This window comes from Excalfactoria chinensis, chromosome 11 (genome assembly GCF_039878825.1).
Source record: "Excalfactoria chinensis isolate bCotChi1 chromosome 11, bCotChi1.hap2, whole genome shotgun sequence".
NCBI lineage: Eukaryota > Metazoa > Chordata > Aves > Galliformes > Phasianidae > Excalfactoria > Excalfactoria chinensis.
In genome coordinates, this window is record NC_092835.1 from 9,136,749 (window position 1) to 9,158,167 (window position 21,419).

Sequence of the window (21,419 nt, forward strand, 5' to 3'; positions counted from 1 at the left end):
GTTGGGTGTGTTCGTGTAGCAGCAGTCCACCCATAAGACTGTGTGACTTTGTGATGGCGGTGTGCTTTCACATACATAGCCCGGTCTTGTGAGTCTTGAAAAACTAGTCCCTGAAAAACAACATCAACAGTAAAACGTCACGTTTTCAATGTCTTCAAGTAATACACAGCAAATCACAGCTCAGGGCAGGACTACTGAAGAAGCAAAAGCTCTCTGTGGGAATTGGAGGCAAAGATGTAGGGGGTGAAGGAATCTGTTGGTGGGTAAATGTTCCCATTTGGCACTTGGTCAGTATGTTCACTTAATGCTCACCAAAAAAAGTTTTCTGCTGCTTTATGATCAGAGTGTGAAAACTGCTTTATTTCTCCATCTTATTTACTGTCCTATTCCAGTGTCTATGGTTGTTACCTGTGGACAGTTATTTCTTTGCCCTAAAATAAAAACCATGAAAATGCACTGGACTACACTTCTTTTTTCTCCTGTATGCATTCGGTTACCTGCCTTCCCTCCTGGGTAACCTTCACTGGACTTTTTACTTTAAATTTACACATTTCTGTTAAACATTTACCTTTCACATGTGGTTTAACTGTGTAGTTTTCCCCTCTATCATGTCTTTAGAATTCTAGCAGGTGAGAATTCACTTCTTGAGTTTTAGAAGAGAGGAAGTTGTTTATACTTTTAATATGTATATACATATGAATTGGTCCCTTGGACTATTTGTAAAGCGTGTCCGTGGGCAGGTGCACTGAATGGTTGTTTTCTTACTAACTGTTCTCACAACCTCGAGTTGTTTGAAGCTGGACAGAAAGACTCTGTGGACTATGATTGCATTCTTTATGATCACGAAGCAGTTGGCATTCTTTTGGGAATGCCCCAATAATACAAAGTCTGTAGTAGGAGTTTTCCCTATTATTTTTTTTATTATTTCTTAATAGCTCTTGTATTTCCACGTTACAATGTCTGTTTTTTGCCTTCAGGACTGACCTCCACCAAAATCAAAGTGCTACTGTTAGAATTGTCTCCCACCCCAATTGATAATTTAAATGTGATATAAACTTGACTATTAGTAGTTGATTTGTCAGAGATAGCCCTTTTGAACAGGTGAAGAGAGAGGAGAGGATGCATTGCTTAGTAGTGGTGATCACTGTTTCAGGACTGCGCTGCTAATTCTAGTATTGACTCACTGTAGCCTTGGAAAGTTACAGTGTTTTTGTTCTAGAAAATACTAAGTAACGAAAGCAGCCATTCTATTCTAATAGCAAACATCCATTTTATTGTAACACTGCCTGGAGAGGAAGAACCCAATGCTTTTGTTCTTTCTCTCTATGCTGCTGAGCATTCGTACAAGAAAGTATTTCCAGTTGCTGCTTCGACATCTTCCAACACTGCTTTCTCTATGCCTAGTTATCAAAATACCAAGAATGTGATGGCTGTTCTTAGGCTGCCACTGAACAACACTGTTTTTTACTTTCATGTATATGCAAAGTGTTAGAAAAAGCAAAGCTATATGGCTAAAGGTGAGTAAAAACAAAGTGGATAAATATTGAAAGGAAAATGCAATGTATCATGTGTATGTGTATATATAAAATCTGGTTCCAGGGAGGCTTGTTAGAACCAAACAAGTCTGAGCGAGAATTAATGGCTCACACCTGGGAAAAAGAGGCGAATGCTCAAGCATCCAGGTTTAGTAACTGCCACACCTGTCCTATATTCCCAAAAGCATAAATGAGTTCTGTAAGGATTTAGATAGCTTAGCTTTTGAACGCACAGTGCCATGGCTCTTTTCCAAGGCATCATCAGTCACCGCATGAAAATCCCCACCCTTAATTACCAGGGCATTACTTGTCATGGGGTATATTCTAATGAAGAACTTCATTTGTACGATACCAAGAGGAGTAAATAATTTTGGGGATGACTTCTTCCCTGACTTTAAAATGGTTCTTCGCAACAGAACCATAAAACACCCTTCCAGAAAATAATCATTAAAATGAGAGTGACATAACGCAGGGTCATCTTCAGTCCCATGGAACTGAGTGAAGGAGAACCAAACGTCTTTCTTATCCATGGTTTTATTATTCCCTGCAACTTACGTGATCTCTGACGTGCCATATAAAGCACGATGAACAGCTACCTGAAAAAGAAAAAAGAAACTGAGAGTTTGGCACCTGGACAGGGGAGAAGGAGCATGGCCCACCTGACTGTTCACACTGTGTCACTTCTGTTGATTTAAATGAATAGAAAGCTACTTGTTTGTGTCTGTGTGATAGAAACTATGCAGGAGAAAAAAAGATGAGAAAGCATACTGGCAAGTACAGAATGTCTGCCATTGAGCTGCTGCTGCTAATATCCAGGGGAATTATGTGCTAGATTATCAGTGACAGTGGTATTTTTGTCAGGCAGGTACAGTGTATCTCATATCCCCAGGAGAAAAGAAGTATGCAGTGTCATCATCCTTCCAGAAAGTCACTTCTTCAGTTGGGTGAGTTAGCTGGCAGAAAGGCCTTTTCTTTTCCTATATCTTAAAATGGAAGCAAGATACAACAGAAACAGTGGGGCACAGCTCCCTGCTCTTTGGCTGTGCATACTCTCTAACAAACCATAGACTCTTAGAGGAGCAAAGCAATTACATTTACACTTGCAGGCACTTGGAAACCTCTGTCACTCTGAATTTACCAGATATAATCCAGCGTTAGTTTTCTATTGTACGAACACTGCAGCCAAAATTGTGGAAAAATACCTCTTAGGTAACATGTCCCAGGACAACAGTTTCATTGAAGATGGGCTCATCTGATTTATCTTGACTGTAAGTAGATCAGATTTCCTTCTGATAGGCAGAAGTTTTACACCCCTTCGTCATTAGCCTGTCCATCAAGGTCTGGTTTCTGTACCTCCTCAGCCATAAAAACAAGCTCAGCAAATCTTTGTATAGGAAATTGTTCTTGATCTGATTTGTTTAAACATCATGTGTGGGGTTTTCCTGAGTGATTTATTTGGTCAGAAGGACTTGTACAGTTAAGATACTAATGGAATCTTGCATGAGGAAAGAATTCAGGATCAACAATATTGCAGCGATGTTGGTGATTAGGCATTACTTTGAAGTCACACACAGTTCCAATGGAAATGTGATTTGGCAGTTGGAGAAAAGGACTTTGCTTACCAGGAAATGAAATTGTGAAGTGCGCTGTTTATGTGTCTACCTTACATCATCTTTTTCCTCTTGTTAGAAGCCCTTTGACATTAGGGGACTCTGCAGGTGGCACAGTGCTGGGGATTGCAAAGCACGTGCTCCTGCTTTCCTTCCTTTATACAAAGGGAAGACAGGATGAGAGCACACACGCTCCTAGCCAGAACATGAGCATGGGCAGCCAGTCCAAGAGAGCTCCAAGCAGAAGAAACTGCCCTGCTTTGAACAAGCGGGGGATGTTGTGCTGTGCTGGTGCTGTAAATAACAGGAAAGTCTTGGGCACAAATTTCAATGCTTGGAACACAATAGGCTTATAACAAAATATTTAATTTGCCTAAACGCTGTCCTGATGTGGGGACATTTATTACTCGGTATTTTGTGGCAACAACAGAGCATACTGCAGCATATTGTGAGGCAGTCTTTATGTCTCTGGATTTTGTCATGTGAAGGGGCACCAGCTGTGGCTGTAAGTTGAATGCGGAGTCACTGGCAGCTCTGAGTTACTTCACGTTATAGCAGCGTCGGTAGTTGAGCTGGGGGAAAGCTAAAAAGCATTCAAGCTTTTAGTTAGTATTTGAGTGCTTTTGAAAAGGTTTCTAGAAGGATTTTCAGTAGGTTTCAGATTTGATATGTGCTGCATGTTCTGCTACTCCATCACCAGATGGATTCCTTGGCTTTGACCAAAATATGTAAACCCAAGGATTTACAAGTGTTCCTGTCCCACAAGGGAGACTGAATAACTCTGAGTCCATTGGGAAAAAAAGGCCAAGGGGCACTGGGGCAAAGTCGGGTTTCCTGAAGACTGAGTTTTCAGTTGATGTGTCAGGAGATTAGAGCTCCACCTCCAGCATCCACTTGCAGAGTTAGCTTTTCTCACAGGACAGGCACCTGTATTTGTCTTTTGTGAAATGCAGGCACAGTGGAATCAGCAGCTGAGCCTGCAGCTCTGTGCAAGGGGCAGTTCTGGTGAGGAGACCTATGGCACTCTTTACTTAAATACAAACAAGTGCCTCAAACTTTTATCAGTGACATTCTGAGCTGGGTAGCCAACATTTATTTCAGTTTATTAATAAAGGAGAAAACTCATTCTGTGTGGTGAGGGGTCTGGAGACATTGCTGAAGATGCACATCATCTCATGGTGACTTAAGTTGAACATAAATGATTTGTGAGGCTGACAGGGCTCTACAGACATTACAAACAGGTAGAAACACGGTTCTGTACAATGAAATCCAGTACTGTAGCACCTGACACACTTGGACTTGTTGCATGAATTGCTTTTAGAACACAGTTCATATGATAAATAATTTGGAATGCTTACCGGCTTTTAGAGAACAGAAGACTTTTCTAAAGTTGAATTTTACTTTGCTATGTTGAATTTTACTGTGTGTCATGTCTACCACATTTATATGATAGATGTGAGCACTTTGCACTACTCACTTCCCTGTTAACAGCAAGTTGGAGCTTTTTTAAGGAATGTACAATTTATTCTAATAATTATATATATAGTTTGCAACAAATTAGCATCTAGCTTTGTTGTCTAGGCCTGAAAGAAGTATTTAGAGTGAATAATTTGGATTCCAAACACTTTTGCCCATTTTCTATGTTTAATCACAGCAATAGGAGGAACAAAGTCCTGGTTGGAAAACAGTTTCCTTTTCATTTAAACACAAATAGTTTGTAAGGTCTTTTTGTCTGGGATTAGGTACCTCTCAGCCCTGGCCTCCTGCTAAATTAATGGTTTTGATTACACTTAGCTCCACTATTAAGTATATGAATCAGCTGCACATGTAAGACACGTGGCACTGTTGGTGCTCCTAGTTGAAGAGTAGTGCCATTTCAGCATTGTTTTATGGGCATTTAGATATGAGCACTTCTTGCTAACAGCACCGTCACTGTTTTTACTTTCTGAAATATTTTTACTCACAATAAAAAACCATTTTTATGCTCCCGTAAAATAAATGAAAAACATGATGGCTTCCATCAGAAATCCTCTGGCTTTATTCACATGAATGCTGTTAATGTTTCTTTATTTAATAGTTATTTGAAGCACTCAGTAGCTCTGCTGCTAATCATAATCAAAGCGTTTTAAGGCAGCCAGTCTTGTTTTCCTTACAATGCCCTTCCTGCCTCCCGAGTCCAGTTTCCAGATTTTTATGGGACTGTGACCCACTCAGGAGCAACCTACTGATCTTGGGACTGGCCTGGCTTGTGATTAACTCTTATTGCACTTAAGATAAAGACATGTTTTGCATAAAGCATAAGGTTCCCATTTGAACAGAAAATGTCAGTGAAGGGTCTTGTGGAATTTGTGCAGTTGCGAGTAGTGTCTCATTTTTACTACAGGGATAGCTCTGGTGAACATGATTGTGTGTAACCTATCTTTCTGCAAAGGCTTGGAAGGCAGAGTAGATGTTATCTCAGCAGGTAGGAGTGCCAGCTCCTTTCACTGGATGCTTCAAGTGACCTTTGGAATCCCCGCAGGGAATGAAGGGCCATATCTCATCTTGCCTTGCTGGCTGCCCTGCCAGCATGCTGCATGGGCAGTATTGAGGTGAAATCACTTTGTAGCAGGCTCTGCATGCCGCAGATGGAAACTCAAGCGCCGTATTTCAGCCTGTAAGTGAAAGCTGCCTCTTCAGTCACATCTTCGTGCAACGAGTCAAAGAAGTTCTGATGCCAGAAGTATCTCTATTATTAGTTTGGAACTGATAACAGAACTGCAGTAATTGTCAAGCTGAGATTGCCTCTGCTTGCTTCCTTCCACCATGCCTGTTGTTTCCTGTGTGCTTAGTGTTCCTTTGATCATGGTTAGTACTCATTGGTGATGTCACCAAGTCACTCTTCGAACTTTGTGAAGCTTCCTTGTGAGTCCCTTCCCTCTCAGTGCCTTTGACATTTTTCATTTAGCAGGGCAGCTCCTGCTTAGATTACTCATGCTTAGATTACTCATTAATCCCTGGGCTGCAGCAGTATAATTGGAGGAGGCTGAGTGTAGCTCAACAGGGAGGTCAGACTTTCAGATAGCATCCACAGTGAGCAGTAAAGCTGCTTTCTGCTAGTATGGTCTCAATGCTTTTTAAAACATCACATTTTAAAATCTGAGTCGAACGTGGCTCAAATCCTTTCTACTGCAGAAGTCAAAGCTTCATGATATCAATAGCAGAAAGGTGTGTGCATCAAAGGTGTATGTTATATCCAATCCTTGTGCTGCTCTCATCCAGCTGAAATCTGCCACAGTCAGCAATGTGTCTGTCCGTGGCAGGACAACACGAGTCTTTCATATCCATACTACACTACAGAATTTAACCTTGTGCCAGATCGCTCCTCCAGTTTCATTTATGTTCCTGTAACAGTGTCATGTAAAAGGGAACAAAGCTGATGTAAAGAATGAGAACACAGACAAGTCAGTGTGTGTCAGGAACTCCATTCTGTAACAGTGTCTCACATACTAAAGTACATAATTAAGAAATGGCATAGATTTTTTTGAGCTGAAGTTCTGTACGTAGCTCATGCAGGCACTTAACATCTAAATTAAATGCCTGAAGTTGGTGTCCTGTGTACATACAGAGGTAGGGAGCTGGGGTCTGTTTGTCTGGGTTTGTCAGGAGTTTAAATCTCCTTTTTTTATTATTGTGTCGTGGATGATGCCAGGAGAAGTGATCAGCCGTATACTGACAGCTAAAATCTTCGGAGAGAGACCTTTCTGCCCCTGAAAGCAGAGCTGGGATCTGAGTTCAGATGATGGTGCTCACTGCCCTGTTACTGTTCTGCTGCAGCACATGTCTGTTAGCTCAGGTCCACGCCAGTTCTGACTCAGAGCCATAAGCCTTCCACACAGTGCACAGGAGCTAGGAAAGGTATGAGCCATATTTCCTATATGCTCCATTAAGCATACAAAGGCAAAGATAAGAAAGAAAAGAGTGACATTTTCTTGGCAATTTACTTCAACATAAAAGTTAGTGTTTACATTAATTAAAAAAAAAAAAAAAAAAAAAAAAAAAAAAAAAAAAAGTAAAAATAGCAGGAAAATACGTGAAAAATAAAGCATTTCATGTGGGGAAATTTTTGCATGCTCACTGTTTGTGATGTTCGCACAGGACACGTGGGAGAAGATCACTGAGCTTGGCTACTCATTTCTTGTGTGGCCTTGGCAAATCCTTCCCTCTCCTGGCTCTGTAGCTGTGAAATAGAGCAACAGCGCTGCTCCACCTGCCAGGGAGATGTGACTGAATGAATAAAGGATCCTGAGCTATCGATGAAACCACTGAAGTCTGTAAGGGAGACAAAAGATTGGAAAGTTAAATTCAGGAGGAAAAGGAAGGAAGGATGTTGTTTTGTCTGAGGTAGAAGAGTAGAGAGAGAATGGGCTACTTGTGGGTAGGCCGAGTACTGAGTAATGTGGTAACTGATGCGTATCAGTAAGAGAACTGTGAACGTGATGTGGTGAATTCCTTGAGATAGAGGTGATGCTGTGGTAATGCAGAAGAGACCACTGCAGTGCGATGAGGTGCGGTACTGTCACATCCTCCTTTTTTTGTGTCTGGTGTCTGAAAAGCATTCTGAATGTTCTTGGGTACCACAAATACGGTCACTGAAATACGATCCTAATTGTAAAAGAGAAAGAAAATATGAGCAGGCTTCACAGCCTGGCTGTATGTGGTTACAGGTGACAAGTAGTTAAGGGCAGTCTATGAGCTACGTGTGGATGGAAGCAGGCAGTAGGCAGGCTGATCAAGTGAAGGGATGCTCCCAGGCAGATATCATGGTAAATGCAGCAGGGCTCAGCTCTCAGGAGAGGAGCCAGAAGTTAACTGAGCATGAGGACAGCAAGGGTTGAGGGCATGGTCTCAGAGACTGTGAGGATATGGAAAGGGAACAGGAAGGTTAGTGTGGATTTGATTTCATTCACCTTGGAATTGCAAACGTTCTTCCTCCAAAGAAGAGCTGTAGTGATATGTAATTAAACCACCTGGCAGTGAACTAAACTCTGCACATAAAATGGTCATCAGTCCCCAGCTGCTGTTCCTGAGTGCTGCACACTGCTCTACCAGCCTGTAAAGCTTCAGCATGTACAGCCTTCTCCCTTGAAAATTGTGTGTGGCAGCCTTTCCAGGTGCAGATCATGTTTTCCCTCTCTGGGGCAGAAAACAGAGGAGATGGGTGAAGTTTATGTTTAATTGCACTATGAGAAGGGGGTACACTTCAGTGCACAGCACTGTTCCCAACTGAGGACTGTGCCCCTATCCCTGCCCTCTTGCTCCCAGTGCAGGATCTGTTAGATCTACTTTCTTTCCTGCACCTGTCCTGCAGGTGGGATAGAGGAGGGGCTGGCAATGGTGCCAGGAGGAGCTTTGCATGCAGTCAGGACATTCTGGAGCTTTGTCAGTAGCAGCAACGTGTTCTCAGTTCACAAGGCAGTAAAATAAACTTGTAGAGACACTTTGGTTCTTAACTGGGCTGCCACATGCCAGGTTCTGCGTGCGGTTCAACGCTGATGGATCAGAGCAGAGCTCTGTGCCTGCATCCTGCAGCAGGTAACCCACTTTGCACCCTGCAGACAGTGCAGGGGCTGAGGTCAGGAAACATTCAGAGCACCCACAGTCCCAAAATTCACTTCAAAATTCAGCAAGGATATTTAATTCCCCCATCGCTGTGATTTTCTCTCGTTTCCTTCCCTACCAACAGAAACCAGCACAGCCAACTTTGTGTGATGGCTCTCAGCGGTGTGCAGGGTTTTGGAGTGCTTCCCCAGCCCTCCCTGGTGCGATCTGCTGTGCGATGGAAGAATAGCACCCTCAAGAGTTGACGGCCGTGCTGCTCCAGGGCTCCACAGCACTGGGCAGGCACCCTTCCTCCTTTTGTTAAGGAACACACTGGCACATGCAGCCGAGGCAACGAGACACAAACGTTTCTTTTGCCATCACATGTGAAATGTTTGGCACCGGTCAGTGTGGGTGTGGAAATGTGTGCCTGTCCGAGGGATGGCAGCTGCTGAGCGTGGCATTTGCCTCTAGAGAAGAGGCATTCAGAAAAGAATTGTCCTATTTATTTAAGTCTGGGAAACTTGCTTTATACCGTCTTAAAAGAATTTGAACAGGAATTCATGTTTTTGTGCAAAAAGAGATTATTTAAAAGTACTTCACTGAGATAAAAGGGGTCTATGTAAAAAATACCGAGCAAACCAGTCCTTAAATTGTGGGGACTTGTTTGTTAATTACAGTAATTAGGAATGGAATCTGATCCTAAACTTTCTGATTTGCTTTGAATTTCTCTTAATGCGTGGTTAGATCTTAATTTTCAGAAGGATTCTAAAATGTGGGACTACAGAGGCCTCAGTATTGTAGTTCAGTGACAAACTGAGTTCTGTGCTCCTGCTGCTGCCCGCAGCGCAGACCTTTTGCTGTCACTGTGCGTGGCTGGTTCCTGCCCGCTGCCTTCAGGGCACAATGTGGCCGCAGGAAACATGGGCACGGCCAGCACCGGCTCTTGGGCCAGCTGGGTCCTACAGTGTCAGCAAGTCTGGGTCAGCATCTGCCCCTCTTCTGCAGATGGGTTTGCTGGGGCAGAGCCTGCAGGATCCGCACAGCCAGATGTGGCAGGGTTGCCCAGAGAGGTTGTGGGGGTTCTTCTGTGGAGATACTCAAGACCTGTATGGATGCCTACCTGTGTGACCTGCTGTTTGGAACCCGAGTAGCAGCGGGTTGGACTCCGTGATCTCTTCAGGACCTTCCCGGTCCCTGCAGTTCTGTGATGCTGTGATTTCTGCCCACGCTGAAGCATCCCAGATTTCTGTCACAGGTCAGGGGATTTTCCTCTCTATCAGAACTTTGGAGTTCTTCCATATGGGCTCTTTGCTTGATCAGGCTGTGCATACCCTTTGTACCCACTGTTATGTGCTGAAGCCAATGTATATCATAATTTCAGAAGATAGCATATATAAAAAGCAGTTAGGATTTATCTTTTCTGTTGACACTGAAAGGTGAAAGGTATGTTCATAAAACATAGATTCTGTGTTCTGTATTCTATATGAACGTTTCCCACCACACACTCACAGAAGGCTGTGCTGGCTGCACCTCGCGACTGTGTGGGGAGCAGAGGCTCACAGGTGTTGCTTCGTGGGGGTTTTGTTCCTAAGGCTTTGCCAGTCACTGTGAATTGCAAGGAACTCTGAGCAAGCAATCTGATATTACGAGCTTCTGGTTCATTCAGCCATCCGGGACTAAGAAATGCGGCAGTTCTTTCTGTAGCCATAGCTGTGCTGGGGTTTTCTCTGCCGATCTCCCTCTCCCCTGTTTCACTGGCTTCGGTGCGTCCTTCCTTCCACTGTGCTGCTTTCCGAGCGGCCCGAGCCAGCGGATGTAGGGGCCGGCAGGTACGGCTGGACGGGGAGGAGGCGGTTCCGTGCCTCGAATCCATCCCGGGCAGGGAGCGCGGGTTCCTCGGGCCGCGGCTCTCCCAGCAGTTGCTCTGGGTGGACTCGGAGCTGAGCCCCGGCGTTTCGCCTTCCGAGCGGCACGCGGCCGAGGTTTATCTCGGGTAAACGCCGGGATCCGCTCCGCGCCCGACACAACCCGAGATTGCGGTGTTTGCATTCGGGGAAATCCGTGATTAAATTTACCTGCCCGATTCGCGCCGCGAGACGAGGCGGGACGGAGCGGCAGCCCCGCGCGTTCATCCCCGCACCGCCCGCGCACGGTGGAAGCGGCGGGACAGCGGCAGCGCGTTCCGGCCCGGCACTGCCCCCGGCCCCGGCCCGCAGCGCGGAGCCCCGCAGCCCCGCCCCGCAGGGCGCGCTCCCGGCCGGGTCCTAGCGCCGCTCGGGGCCGCGCTCCGCGGGTCCCCACGGGGCTCAGCTGATGAACCCCGCGCGTCGAACCGGGCCGAGCTCCGGTAACTCCGCTGGGACGGCGCCTCGGGCCCCGGGGGCGGACACCGTGCGCCATCCGGCCCAGCGCCCCCGAGTTCGCGCGTGATGGTGAGCTTCGGGGCCGCTCCCCAGTGGAACGGGATCGGACGTTGCGGGCTCCGAGCCCCCAGAGCGGGGGGGGGGGGGGGGCGGGAGGAGCACAGGGCCCCGCGCAGGGCTCGGCGAGAGCGGAGCTCCCGAGGGAGGGCGGCCGGCCGGACCGGGGCGCTAAGAGCCGGGGCGCGGTGGTCAGAGGTTCCCAGCAGGACACTAGAGGGCGATCCCCGGCCCTGCTGCGGGGGTGTATATATACGGCACGCAGGACCGAGGCAACCCACTAGGAACGGGACAGGCAGGCAGGCGGCGAGCGGGGCTCGGGCGGGCCGGGGCGGGGGACGGGCTCCGGGCGCGCCGAGCGGAGCCGCGCCGAGCTGAGCCGGGGGAGCGCGGGGTGCTGCGGGCTTGGCAGAGCCGCCGCCGCCCCGTCCGAACCCTGGATTGCCGGAGCCCTTCACCATGCCCGGCAGGCTGTAGGTGCTTCATGGAGCAAGCCAACTTCTACGAGGTCGATTCCCGGCCCCCGATGAGCAGCGGCCAGCACCACCAGCTCCAGACTCCCCTGCCCGGCAGCGCCTACGGCTACAGAGAGGCTCCCTCGGCGGCGGCACCTGCTGCGGGCGGCGCGGAGCTCGGCGACATCTGCGAGAACGAGCACTCCATCGACATCAGCGCCTACATCGACCCCGCCGCCTTCAACGACGAGTTCCTGGCCGACCTCTTCCAGCACAGCAAGCAACAGGAGAAGCACAAGGCTGTCCTGGCCGGGGATTTCGATTTCCACAGCATGCACGGGGCCGGCGCGGCCGCCTCGGCGCCGGGGCACCACCCGCAGCACCAGCAGCAGCCGCTGTTCGGCTGCGCGGCCGGCTACATGGACGGCAAGCTCGACCCGCTGTACGAGCGCATCGCCGCGCCGGGTCTGCGGCCGCTGGTCATCAAGCAGGAGCCCCGCGAGGAGGAGGAGGTGAAGGCGGCGGCCCTGGCGGCCCTCTACCCGCACCCGCAGCAGCACCCGTCCCACCTGCAGTACCAGATCGCCCACTGCGCGCAGACCACCGTGCACCTGCAGCCCGGGCACCCCACGCCGCCCCCCACGCCCGTGCCCAGCCCTCACCACCCGCACCACCCGCACCCCCCGGGCGCGCTGCCCGCCGCCCCCGGCGCCCTCAAGATGATGCCCGCCGACCACCGCGGCAAATCCAAAAAGACAGTGGACAAGAACAGCAACGAGTACCGCGTGCGCCGGGAGCGCAACAACATCGCGGTGCGCAAGAGCCGGGACAAGGCCAAGCAGCGCAACGTGGAGACGCAGCAGAAGGTGCTGGAGCTCACCACCGACAACGAGCGGCTGCGGAAGCGGGTGGAGCAGCTCAGCCGGGAGCTGGAGACTCTGCGGGGCATCTTCAGGCAGCTGCCCGAGAGCTCGCTGGTGAAGGCCATGGGCAGCTGCGCCTAGCCGGGCCCTCCCGCTGCTCCGGGCGCTCCGAGCGGTGCCGGAGCGGGTTCAGATTGTGGGGGGTGGGCTATTTGTTTTTCCTTTTTTTTTCTTTTTTTTTGTTTCTTTTTCTTTTTTTTTTTCCCAACAATAATGACCAATAAAAGAAGCCAGGCAGCTGTAGTATTACCAGGTCGGTGCCTTAGGGTTGACACACGAATAAGCTGAAAAACGTGGTGGGTTTTGTAAAGAGAAAGGTGAGGGGAAGGAAGAGATTAAACAAAAAAGCCCACGTGTCTACACAGGGTAAAAGACAATAATAATAGTAACAGTAATAAAGCACATAGAGCAGCCCAGATGTGCCTTAAAGCTGCCTGCAGGAGCTCTGTGCCCTCAGCCTGTCGAGGAAGGAGCGCGGGGACGTGCGGGCTGCGGGGCCGGCACGGGGACGGCGGCGGATGCGGAACGGCAGCAGCGCCGGGACCGTCCCGGGAGTCAGCGGGACGGGACGACCCGAGCGACGGACATCCGGACCGGCGGACAGCCGGGTTCGCGGGCAGCCCGGCCCGGCAGACGGACAGTAGGGCCGAGGGCGGCCCGGCGGAGCTCCCTGCGCCGACAGGAAGAGCGGCGGCGACTCGTACTGTATGTCACGACATGGCGAAGCACAAGTGAATAAATACCTATCGATGCGGGTATTTACTACGAACTCTCAGCGTATTTTGCTTTCTCCCAGGACATTCAGCTCCTCTCCGTGTCTGTGTCTGCCCAAGCTGTGCCTCATGTAATGTGAAAGCCTTTCCGTGTATACTAGCTACACTATTTTTATCGCATTACTTAGATCTTTGCCATCACACCACTTTCTTATCTGGTGACAGAGACTATGCCCTCGTGCTGCAACGTTATTTTATTGTTTGTGTGGGTGGGTGGGTGAGTGCGAGCTGCGCTGCTGCGGGCGGCCGCGGCCCCGCTCCGGGCCCGGGGAGCGCTGCGCGGGGCTCAGCCCGCGGGAGGCGGCCCCGTCCCGCCCGGGGACAGAGCCGGGGCAGCGGGAGGGCAGCGCGGGTGCGTGCGGGGCGCGTGTGCGGCGTGCGTGTGCGGTGGGAACGTGGACGTATATGCACACATCGGTGTTCTGGTTTTGTTTTTTTAATTTGGGAGGGGACCGCATATACAGTTTTGTCGGTTACATTCATAATAAACAGCATATACTCTGCCATCACCGCCCGATGCGTATTCCAGTGCTCGTCCCGGGGCCAGGCGGCTCCGAGCCCCTTTCGGCACCGCGGCGCCGATCGCTCCCGTTTGTCCCGTTCGCACGACGCCTTCGGGAGGAGGCGGTCTGTGCCGTGCCGCGTGCAGCTGCGATCCCGCTCTGCGCTGCGGGGCCGGGAAGGAGGGAGCGCCCGGGTGGGACGCGAAGCCGTCGGGACACGCGGAGACGCCGCGCGGCCGCTCGCGGTGCTGGAACCCGCCCCTCCCCCGGGGAGTTTCGCCCCGGCCGGGCACGCAGACGCCGCTCCGGGGCTCGACGCGGCACGACCCTCCCCCTCCTCTCCCTCTCCCGCCCCCCCCGGGGCAACGGCTACCACGAGGCGCGGGGCCAGCCGCGACCGCCGGCCCCAAAGGGCGGCCCCGCCCCGCCTCGGCGCGCCCGGGGTCGGGTTCGGGGCCGCAGCACGAGGGGAGGCGGCGCGAGCGGCAGCTGCGATAGGGCGCCAGCGCCCCGCCCGGCGGCCTCCAGCGGAGGGAGCGCGGCCGGGTCGGGCCAAGGGGGCCGCGCCGGGCACGGGGGTATCCGGGGCGGAAGGCCGGCTCCGAGGTGAAGCGACGCCCGACGGGGTCGCGGAAGGAGAGGTCGCGGCGTTCTCCGAGTTCCGCCGCCCCAGCGCGTATCAGCTGCCTCGGCCGCGAGCAGCGGAGCATCACGGGGCGGGGCGGAGAAACGCTCCGCGGGGACGCGCCGAGGCGCACGCGGTACGGCAGGCGCGAGGCCGGAGGGAGGAGGCCGGGAGCTCGCCATGTTGCGGGCCGAGCCGCGCCGTCACGGCGGTACTACGAGCGCTCGTGCAATCCTCGGCGGGACGCTGCGGGTACGTTCCGACTCCGCTGAGCGAAGGTAAGGCCGGGCGGCGCGGAGCACGGGAGGGCGTGCAGCGGGATGAAGGATTTTTACTTCTCGGTTAGATTCACGTTGGGAGCGCATCGCTTGTTGCGGGGGAACAGCTGCGCTTTGCGGCCGCCGGACAAAAATCCGGACGTTTGGTTTCTTTCCCCCCCAGTCCCGCAGAGCCGTGCCGCGGCCGGCCACGTGCTGCGCTGCGCGGTGCCGCCCGAAGGGTCCGTTACTCGCAGCAGAAAGCGCTGGAGATGCCCGCCGTAACAGCGCGAGCCGTGCTGCCCGTCCCGCAGCGCGTGTCCCAGCCTGGCTCTGCAGGACTTACTTCCCCGGCCCCCGACACGAGGCCCAGAGCCCGGGCTGCGACACGAGGAACGGGACGGGGAAGGCAGGATGGCGGGCGGTCACGTGGAGCGGGGCGGGGGGAGGGAGAGCGGCCGTGTGCTCACACTGCCCGGGTGAGAGGTTGCTCGTGGCCGTAGTGAAGTCTGGGCCGGGGGTGGAACGACAAGGTTTGTCAGTGATTCATTTTCTTCCACTGTGGCGGGGGAGTTTTTGGAGTACTCTGCTACTATTTTCCTGCTGGAAGGGGCAGCGGGAGCTGCTTTGCTGTTAGGTGGAAGCAGGTGCTTCTCTGTGCCGTGTGATTGCCGAGTTTGACCCAGTTTGGTGGTTAAAAAGGATGAACATGTAATTGAGTAAAAGGTTGGGGTAGGCCTTGGTATCTTAAATCTCGACTGGATCTGAGGAGTCGAAGCTCACCCCAAAGGCGTTACAGGTGGAAAATGAGCACGTGTTCAGAGCTCACTGAGCATGGCCAGAGTGGCCCGCTGGTCTGTATGGGACCTGAAATAAAAAGCAGCTTTTTGGAATAGGGGTTTTTGTAATGCTAGCTCTGCAATCTGGGTTCTCTTTGAGATGGCTAAAGGCAGCACATCCACAGCACACCGCCTGCCCGGTGCTTTGCTGGAGGCTTGGTGACCTCACCCTCTGTGCAGGAGCAATGGGCTGGTGTCCTGAGCAGCGTGTGGCTGCGACTGTAATTGGAAGGGAATCCTCACAAAAGGAAATCTGATTCATTTACTCTAAATATTTAACTGCAATTTTCTTACTTTAACACCATCCTATTTTACTGCAGCATTGCATCTTGCCTCCAAAATTAATAGTTAACCGCTGAGAAAGACAGGTCTGGCAGAATGGAAGTCAGGCATTATATTATCCCATGAGTCATGTGTGTACAGAGAACCAAACAAGTGTTAGCCAATGGCTTTGAGCCCAAAATATGTCAAAGAGGAGATGCGTATCTTCATTTATATTAAGTAGATAGAAAGCACGTTGCTGTTCCCATTAAGCAGGTTGGAGCCCTGCCACTGGCTGCAGTGGGAACAGGATGGGCCCATGCAGCAGGAGCTGACTCTGGCTACCTGCACTCACCATAGTTTCTGTGCAGTAGGGGCAGCTTCTATTCTGACAGTTGTTCCTAGTTAGCAGGGAGTTTGGAGACCTGCCCTAGTTTAGATGCGATTCCTTTCTGTCAGATGAATTGATTTCTCCTTTCAAGTAGGACGATGCGTGGCAGCGTGAAAGGGATCAGCTCAGCTTCTTTCCTCAGCAGGGCTTTTGTGATTTCTGACTACTTACATCTTTCAAAGCCACATTTCGCCATTGACCCTGCTTTGTGCATTCAGACCACTTTATTTGGCAAAATCTCAGTGGAATCAGGGAAACTCTTTACTGAATAAATGTCTCAGAGATGTGACCCTGTCCCTCAGGGAGGGGAGATGATATGAATAGCAGCGATACACCCCGACCAGGGACTGGGAGATGAGGGCTGCTGCTGAGCTGCTGCAGGTCAGTGAGTATCACGTGCCTGAGCTTTCATGTACAGCTGTACGCTTGTCTGTTGCACACACGTTTTGCTTTCGTTGTGTTGTCATTATATGTTAGGTCTTAATTCTCCTTTGTGGGGCAGAATTCAGTTTCCTTCAGTTTGGAGGCCTGGAGACGTATGCTCACTAACTTCTTTAAGCTTATTTGCGTGTGGATGATTTCCTTAGAATTATAAGCCGTGGCGGAGGTTTGGTGTTGGCAGTGCTGTGCAGGAGCTGGCTACGTCCACAGAGCTCTGTCTGTGACCCGAATTAGCCCTGCAAGAGCTCATGGGCCACACTGAGGGCTTTTGTGCGCTTTCTGCAGCAGGTAATGTTTGCTCTTCCCTTTCTGCAGCTGTAGGAGAAGAATTCAAATAATGAGAATGTTTTAGGGCTCGTGTGAGCAGCAGGTATTTTGGTATTTGCGTTCCATGCTCCTCACTGAGGGTGTTCCTTGAAGGTTTGCACACTGGTGCTGGACATCTCCTCTGTGGATTGCAGGTGTCCTCTCACTGCTGGGGAGGAGCTCTTGGTGCTGATGTGGTTGCTCAGCTGGCTCTGTGAGCTGTGGTGGGACTGAAGTGGGAGCTCTGCTGCTGTCCCGGCTCTGGCCCACAAACTGCAGCGTTCAGGAGAAAATGGGATATACTGAGGGGAGGAAAGAGAGAGGGCAGACATCAGCTGTTGAGGTGTGGGGGAGAGGAGCTTCAGAGTTGATGCTGCTGGCGGCAGAAATCTCCCTGATTTAGCTGGAGTGGGAGCAAGTCTCCAAAGGAGGGGGATCCAGGCCAGGGGACAGCCAGAGGTATGATAGCTTCTGTTAGAAGGCCTGGCGTTTGGAAACTGAGCCTGGCAGGTGCAGTGTGATGGCAGGAAGGCAGTAGGCATGCTGAGGACACTATTTTGTTAGCTTTCACACTATATAACATCATCTGTTTATTTAGAAAAGCATGTTTTTCCCCCCAGTCAGAGTCATTTCCCGTGAAAAGCAAAGTGCTCTTGCTGGGAGGACTGCTGGGATCTGTGAAACATGAGAGCAACCAGAAGATTTACAGAAGATTTTGAAACACGGGGGAATCCTTCCTTGCATTTCTTCCATCACCAGCGTCCTTCCCTGAATGCCGGTGTGATGGGAGAGCAGGGCAAGGATGCAGTTCATGTCCGGGCTGTGTTTGTGATGTGCAGTGTGGGCTGTACCCCACTAACGCGTGCAGGTGATGCTGGTTAGCAGCTGCTGGCATGTAACACAAAAGTGAGGCACATCAGCTTTTGTGGACAATTTGTTAGTTAGGATTTAAAATGGCAAAGCTACTTCTGATCTTAGAGTAGTGAACTTGTCCTGTAAGCAGCTTTCTAGATGTCACGTATGACTGCATTAGTAGAGTCTGTAATCTGTTGGCAGTTATGGCTGCTAGAGCTTTGCAGTTTCATTAATTTTACGTGCTAATAAATGGCTCATGGGCAGCTCCCTCTTACCAGCCAAAGCAGTAGCACTGACTAAAGAACCAGGAGACTTAAAAGGGAATGAAATTTGGAGGTCGTTTTGTGCATCTTCTGTTCTTCTAACTTAGTGCACTTGAGTGAGGTTTTCAAGTTTTTCATCATGTTCGTGCTTTGTATAATAAAGGTTGGGGAGACATTGTTTGCCTTGAGAACTGCGGTCAAGTTGTAAGTTGTTGATCTGCTGTGTGTCGTCCTGCCAGCAGGGCTGAGCTGATGGGTGTGAATTGGCCATCTAGGCACAGTGCTGCTGGAACCTCAGGGCTCTGAACCTCCAGCTGGTCAGCAGCCCACAGTTATTAGCAGTGGGTGATGAGAAACACCTGTGAGGGGAGCACTCTCATCCCAGGTGTGCTGGGTGCTGGCAGGCAGGGGCTGGGCGTGTGTGCCAGGCACCAAACAGGCACAGAGGGCAACAAGCCCAGGCTACCTTAACTGCAAACGAGTGACTCAGCTGTTTCTGCAAAGTTTGGAGTTTCAGCAGAATATTATTTTTTTTTCCGCTATGCTGACAGCTTTTCCACCCACGTATTGCAAACGTGGCTTTGTGCCATGGAGGTATTTTGGGATTATAAAGCGTACTGCGAGTTTTTGGGGTTGTGTATGAGAAAAGGTGCCTTCTGGATCTTGAAATACGTAGGTTGTGAGTAGACTGGGGGTGTAGGGGACTTCTTTGTAAAACCCGAGGCTTGGAGGAGATAGATCCCCATCTGTCATTCACCTGCTTTTATTTATTCCACTGAAAACCAGGCAGTGTTTTCAGACAACCTGTACCTACAGAAACAAAATACTCTGAAATCCCCCAAAGTTTTGGCAGCGCTTTTATTGTGGGCAGTTACTCATTCACACACCTGGTACGTACTGTTGGTCCTGTTATTGTAAGGCATTCCCAAACAATCCTGCAGGGAAAATAAACTGCAGAGAGAGATACAGGAAATTAACCATAACAAAATGCAAAAGGTTTCTTCATCTGTCAAGTGTATATTGCAATATTCAGTGAGTTACTGTGCTCAGCTGAAGATGAAATTGGATGGAGTGTGCCTGTAATACTACTGCAGCTTGTTGAGCTCTTACCTGCAAATACACCCAGCGTGCCCCAAGCCCGTCCTTGCTGTAAGGCTGTGCTCCTTGTCGGTCTGGGACCACCATGTGGATCAGTCAGGGCAGCACTGATTGTGGAGGTGGACAGCCAGGAGCTGGGGTTGTTGTTGGTCATCCCTGTGCTCAGCCAGCTGTGGAATCCAAAGGTTTGCACTGTTGTCACAAATTTTTTATACCACAAATGCTGATGCGGCAGCAAAAGCCGCTATCAAGGCTCTCACCACATCATAGGAATGGAGAAGAGAAAGAGCAGAAATCCAGAGAAGTGCTGTTAGTGACCAGTAACCGCCAGCGCATGGCAGATGGCTCTTGTGAAGCCAGCAAGGCTATGGCTTCTCTAGACTCCTTGTAGTGGAGGGGCAGTAATTCATCGGTGATGTCTGCAGTTGCCCTCAGCTCTTTTTGCTGGTTGGATTTTGGGGTTTGGGTCTTTGTTTTGTTTTGGTCTTTTATGAAGTTACTTCCAAAGAAAAGATATAATAGAATATGACAGCATATGTTGAGCATAAAAGCTATTACGTTCCTCTGGGAGCTGTTGGAGGAGAAGAAGCCGAGACGCTGAAATGCAACCCCACCACTGCCATGAGTGCCCACCAGCAGCTCAGATCTCTGCGGTCATGCTGGGCAGGTCTCAGGGAACCAAAGGGACAAGTGACTTTTGTCCCCGGCCAGCAGAAAGCCACCAGGCAGGGAGACAAGCTTTCCCTCTGTTTCACCCTCAGGCTGCCAGCAGGCCAGGGAACAATTCCTCCCAGCACCTTGCACTGCGTGCTGCCACGCTGTCCTTGTGTCACAGCAGGGCAGCCTGGCTCCACCACTGGCTCCTTCAGTGTCATAAGGAGGGGGAGCAGTCCTGCTCCATCACTGGAGCACTGGCTCGGCAGCCTTTATCTCTAGGCTGAGAGTGGGGATTTGTGAGCCTGAAATTCAAAGTGAAACTGGTGGATGTGAGTGCCATGGGAACCAGAGCAAGCTGGAGGTTTACACAGATCCCCGTAGGGTTGGGGCTGCCGAGTTTCATATGGTGCTAGAAAAAAAATAGTGTCTCTGGAATAAGAATCTGTCTGTGTCTCGAGGCAGCTGTGGGCACCTCCAGCCAGCACCTGATTCACTCACGAACAGTTACCTGCGAGGCATCTCAGCTGGCAGACACTTGTCCGAGGCGCCCGAGGCCGCATGGGCTGTTTTCAGTTTAATCTATTTTTAATGTGGCGCCTTATTCCAAACTGCTGAGTTCTCACATTTCCAAGCCGTCATGGTAATAGGATTGTGCAGCCTTATTGGCTAGAGTTTTCCACCCCCAGTGCCAAACGTTAGGCTTCTAAATCCATATTTAAATGCCTAAATGAGGCTGACGAATCCTGCAGGAGTCAGTAGGAACTGGACGTGGTCTGCCCCTTGGAAAATAACCAGGCCATTGGGTGTGTGAGCAAAGCCTTGCTGTAGGCACCCAGATGTTCAGGTGTGGGACACTGTGCAAGTTGGTTGAGCCTAACTACAAGCACTCTATCCCCGGTGCCTGAATGGCTCCAGTATGGGGCACACTGCTATGAGGGGTGAAACTTCACAGCCTGCTGATGTGTGAAGCCTTCTGAAGGGGCACCGGAGTTGTGTTTTTGTCCAGGATGGCCGTGTGTGTCAGTGTGAAGGATGGACGTGAGATTAGTGCAGACAGGAGCCTTGTTGGGAATTTGGAAGTGGGATACGCTGAGAATCGTAGCAAGTGCCCATCCTTTGCATTGGCTTTGTGTGTCTGCACTACTTCCGTACCCGTGATCTAACACTGCATATTTTTACTCTGCTACCTTCTTCTGCTATTTCTATTTGTAGCACCCTGCTAGACTTGTTTCCAAGCCGATCCAAAATTCTTCTGAAACTCCCTATGCTAACAGCAGCACGAAAGCAGAACTGCGCAGTGGCTGCAGCAGATACGGCAGGATGGCTGAGCGGTGTTGGTCACTTCAGCCTTTTGAGTTGAACTGAACGTGGGAACTTTATCTGCCAAGAGAAGCAGCTTGCAGAAGTTATATTATGTTGCTTTTTGCGTTGCAGACCTGAAAAACACTGTACATGGAACTTCCAGCCAACACTTGCAATACATTCTCTGATTCCTTTGTGTGGAGGGCTTGTTTTCATGTTAATATTGCAAGGTAACACATAAGACCATGAAAATATAACAGTCTTTCATCCAGACAAGGCAGAACTGATTTAGTTTGAAAGAGTGTTTTATTGCTGAATGAAA

The 21,419-nt window shown here is 50.5% G+C and overlaps 1 protein-coding gene and 1 long non-coding RNA gene across 5 annotated transcripts in view; both read left to right on the forward strand.

Moving 5' to 3' along the window:
- The window catches only part of LOC140257116 (uncharacterized), a 47,999-nt gene that overhangs the window by 4,431 nt on the left and 22,149 nt on the right, over window positions 1-21,419 (forward strand). Inside the window, exon 3 of one of the 4 annotated variants that reach the window (XR_011904960.1) lies at window positions 2,397-2,479. The exons of the other annotated variants lie outside the window; for them this stretch is intronic. This is a non-coding gene — a long non-coding RNA (uncharacterized lncRNA). The remainder of the gene's footprint in view (window positions 1-2,396; window positions 2,480-21,419) is intronic. 4 annotated transcript variants of the gene reach the window in all.
- On the forward strand, window positions 11,273-13,799 carry CEBPA (CCAAT enhancer binding protein alpha). The gene has a single exon (XM_072346492.1). It carries the CDS (start codon window positions 11,633-11,635, stop codon window positions 12,605-12,607), a length of 975 nt encoding a protein of 324 aa, XP_072202593.1. The 5' UTR covers window positions 11,273-11,632; the 3' UTR covers window positions 12,608-13,799.

Bases quoted from the DNA above. Each gene is read 5' to 3' on its own strand.
- CEBPA (XM_072346492.1), top strand. From the start codon at position 11,633: ATGGAGCAAGCCAACTTCTACGAGGTCGATTCCCGGCCCCCGATGAGC.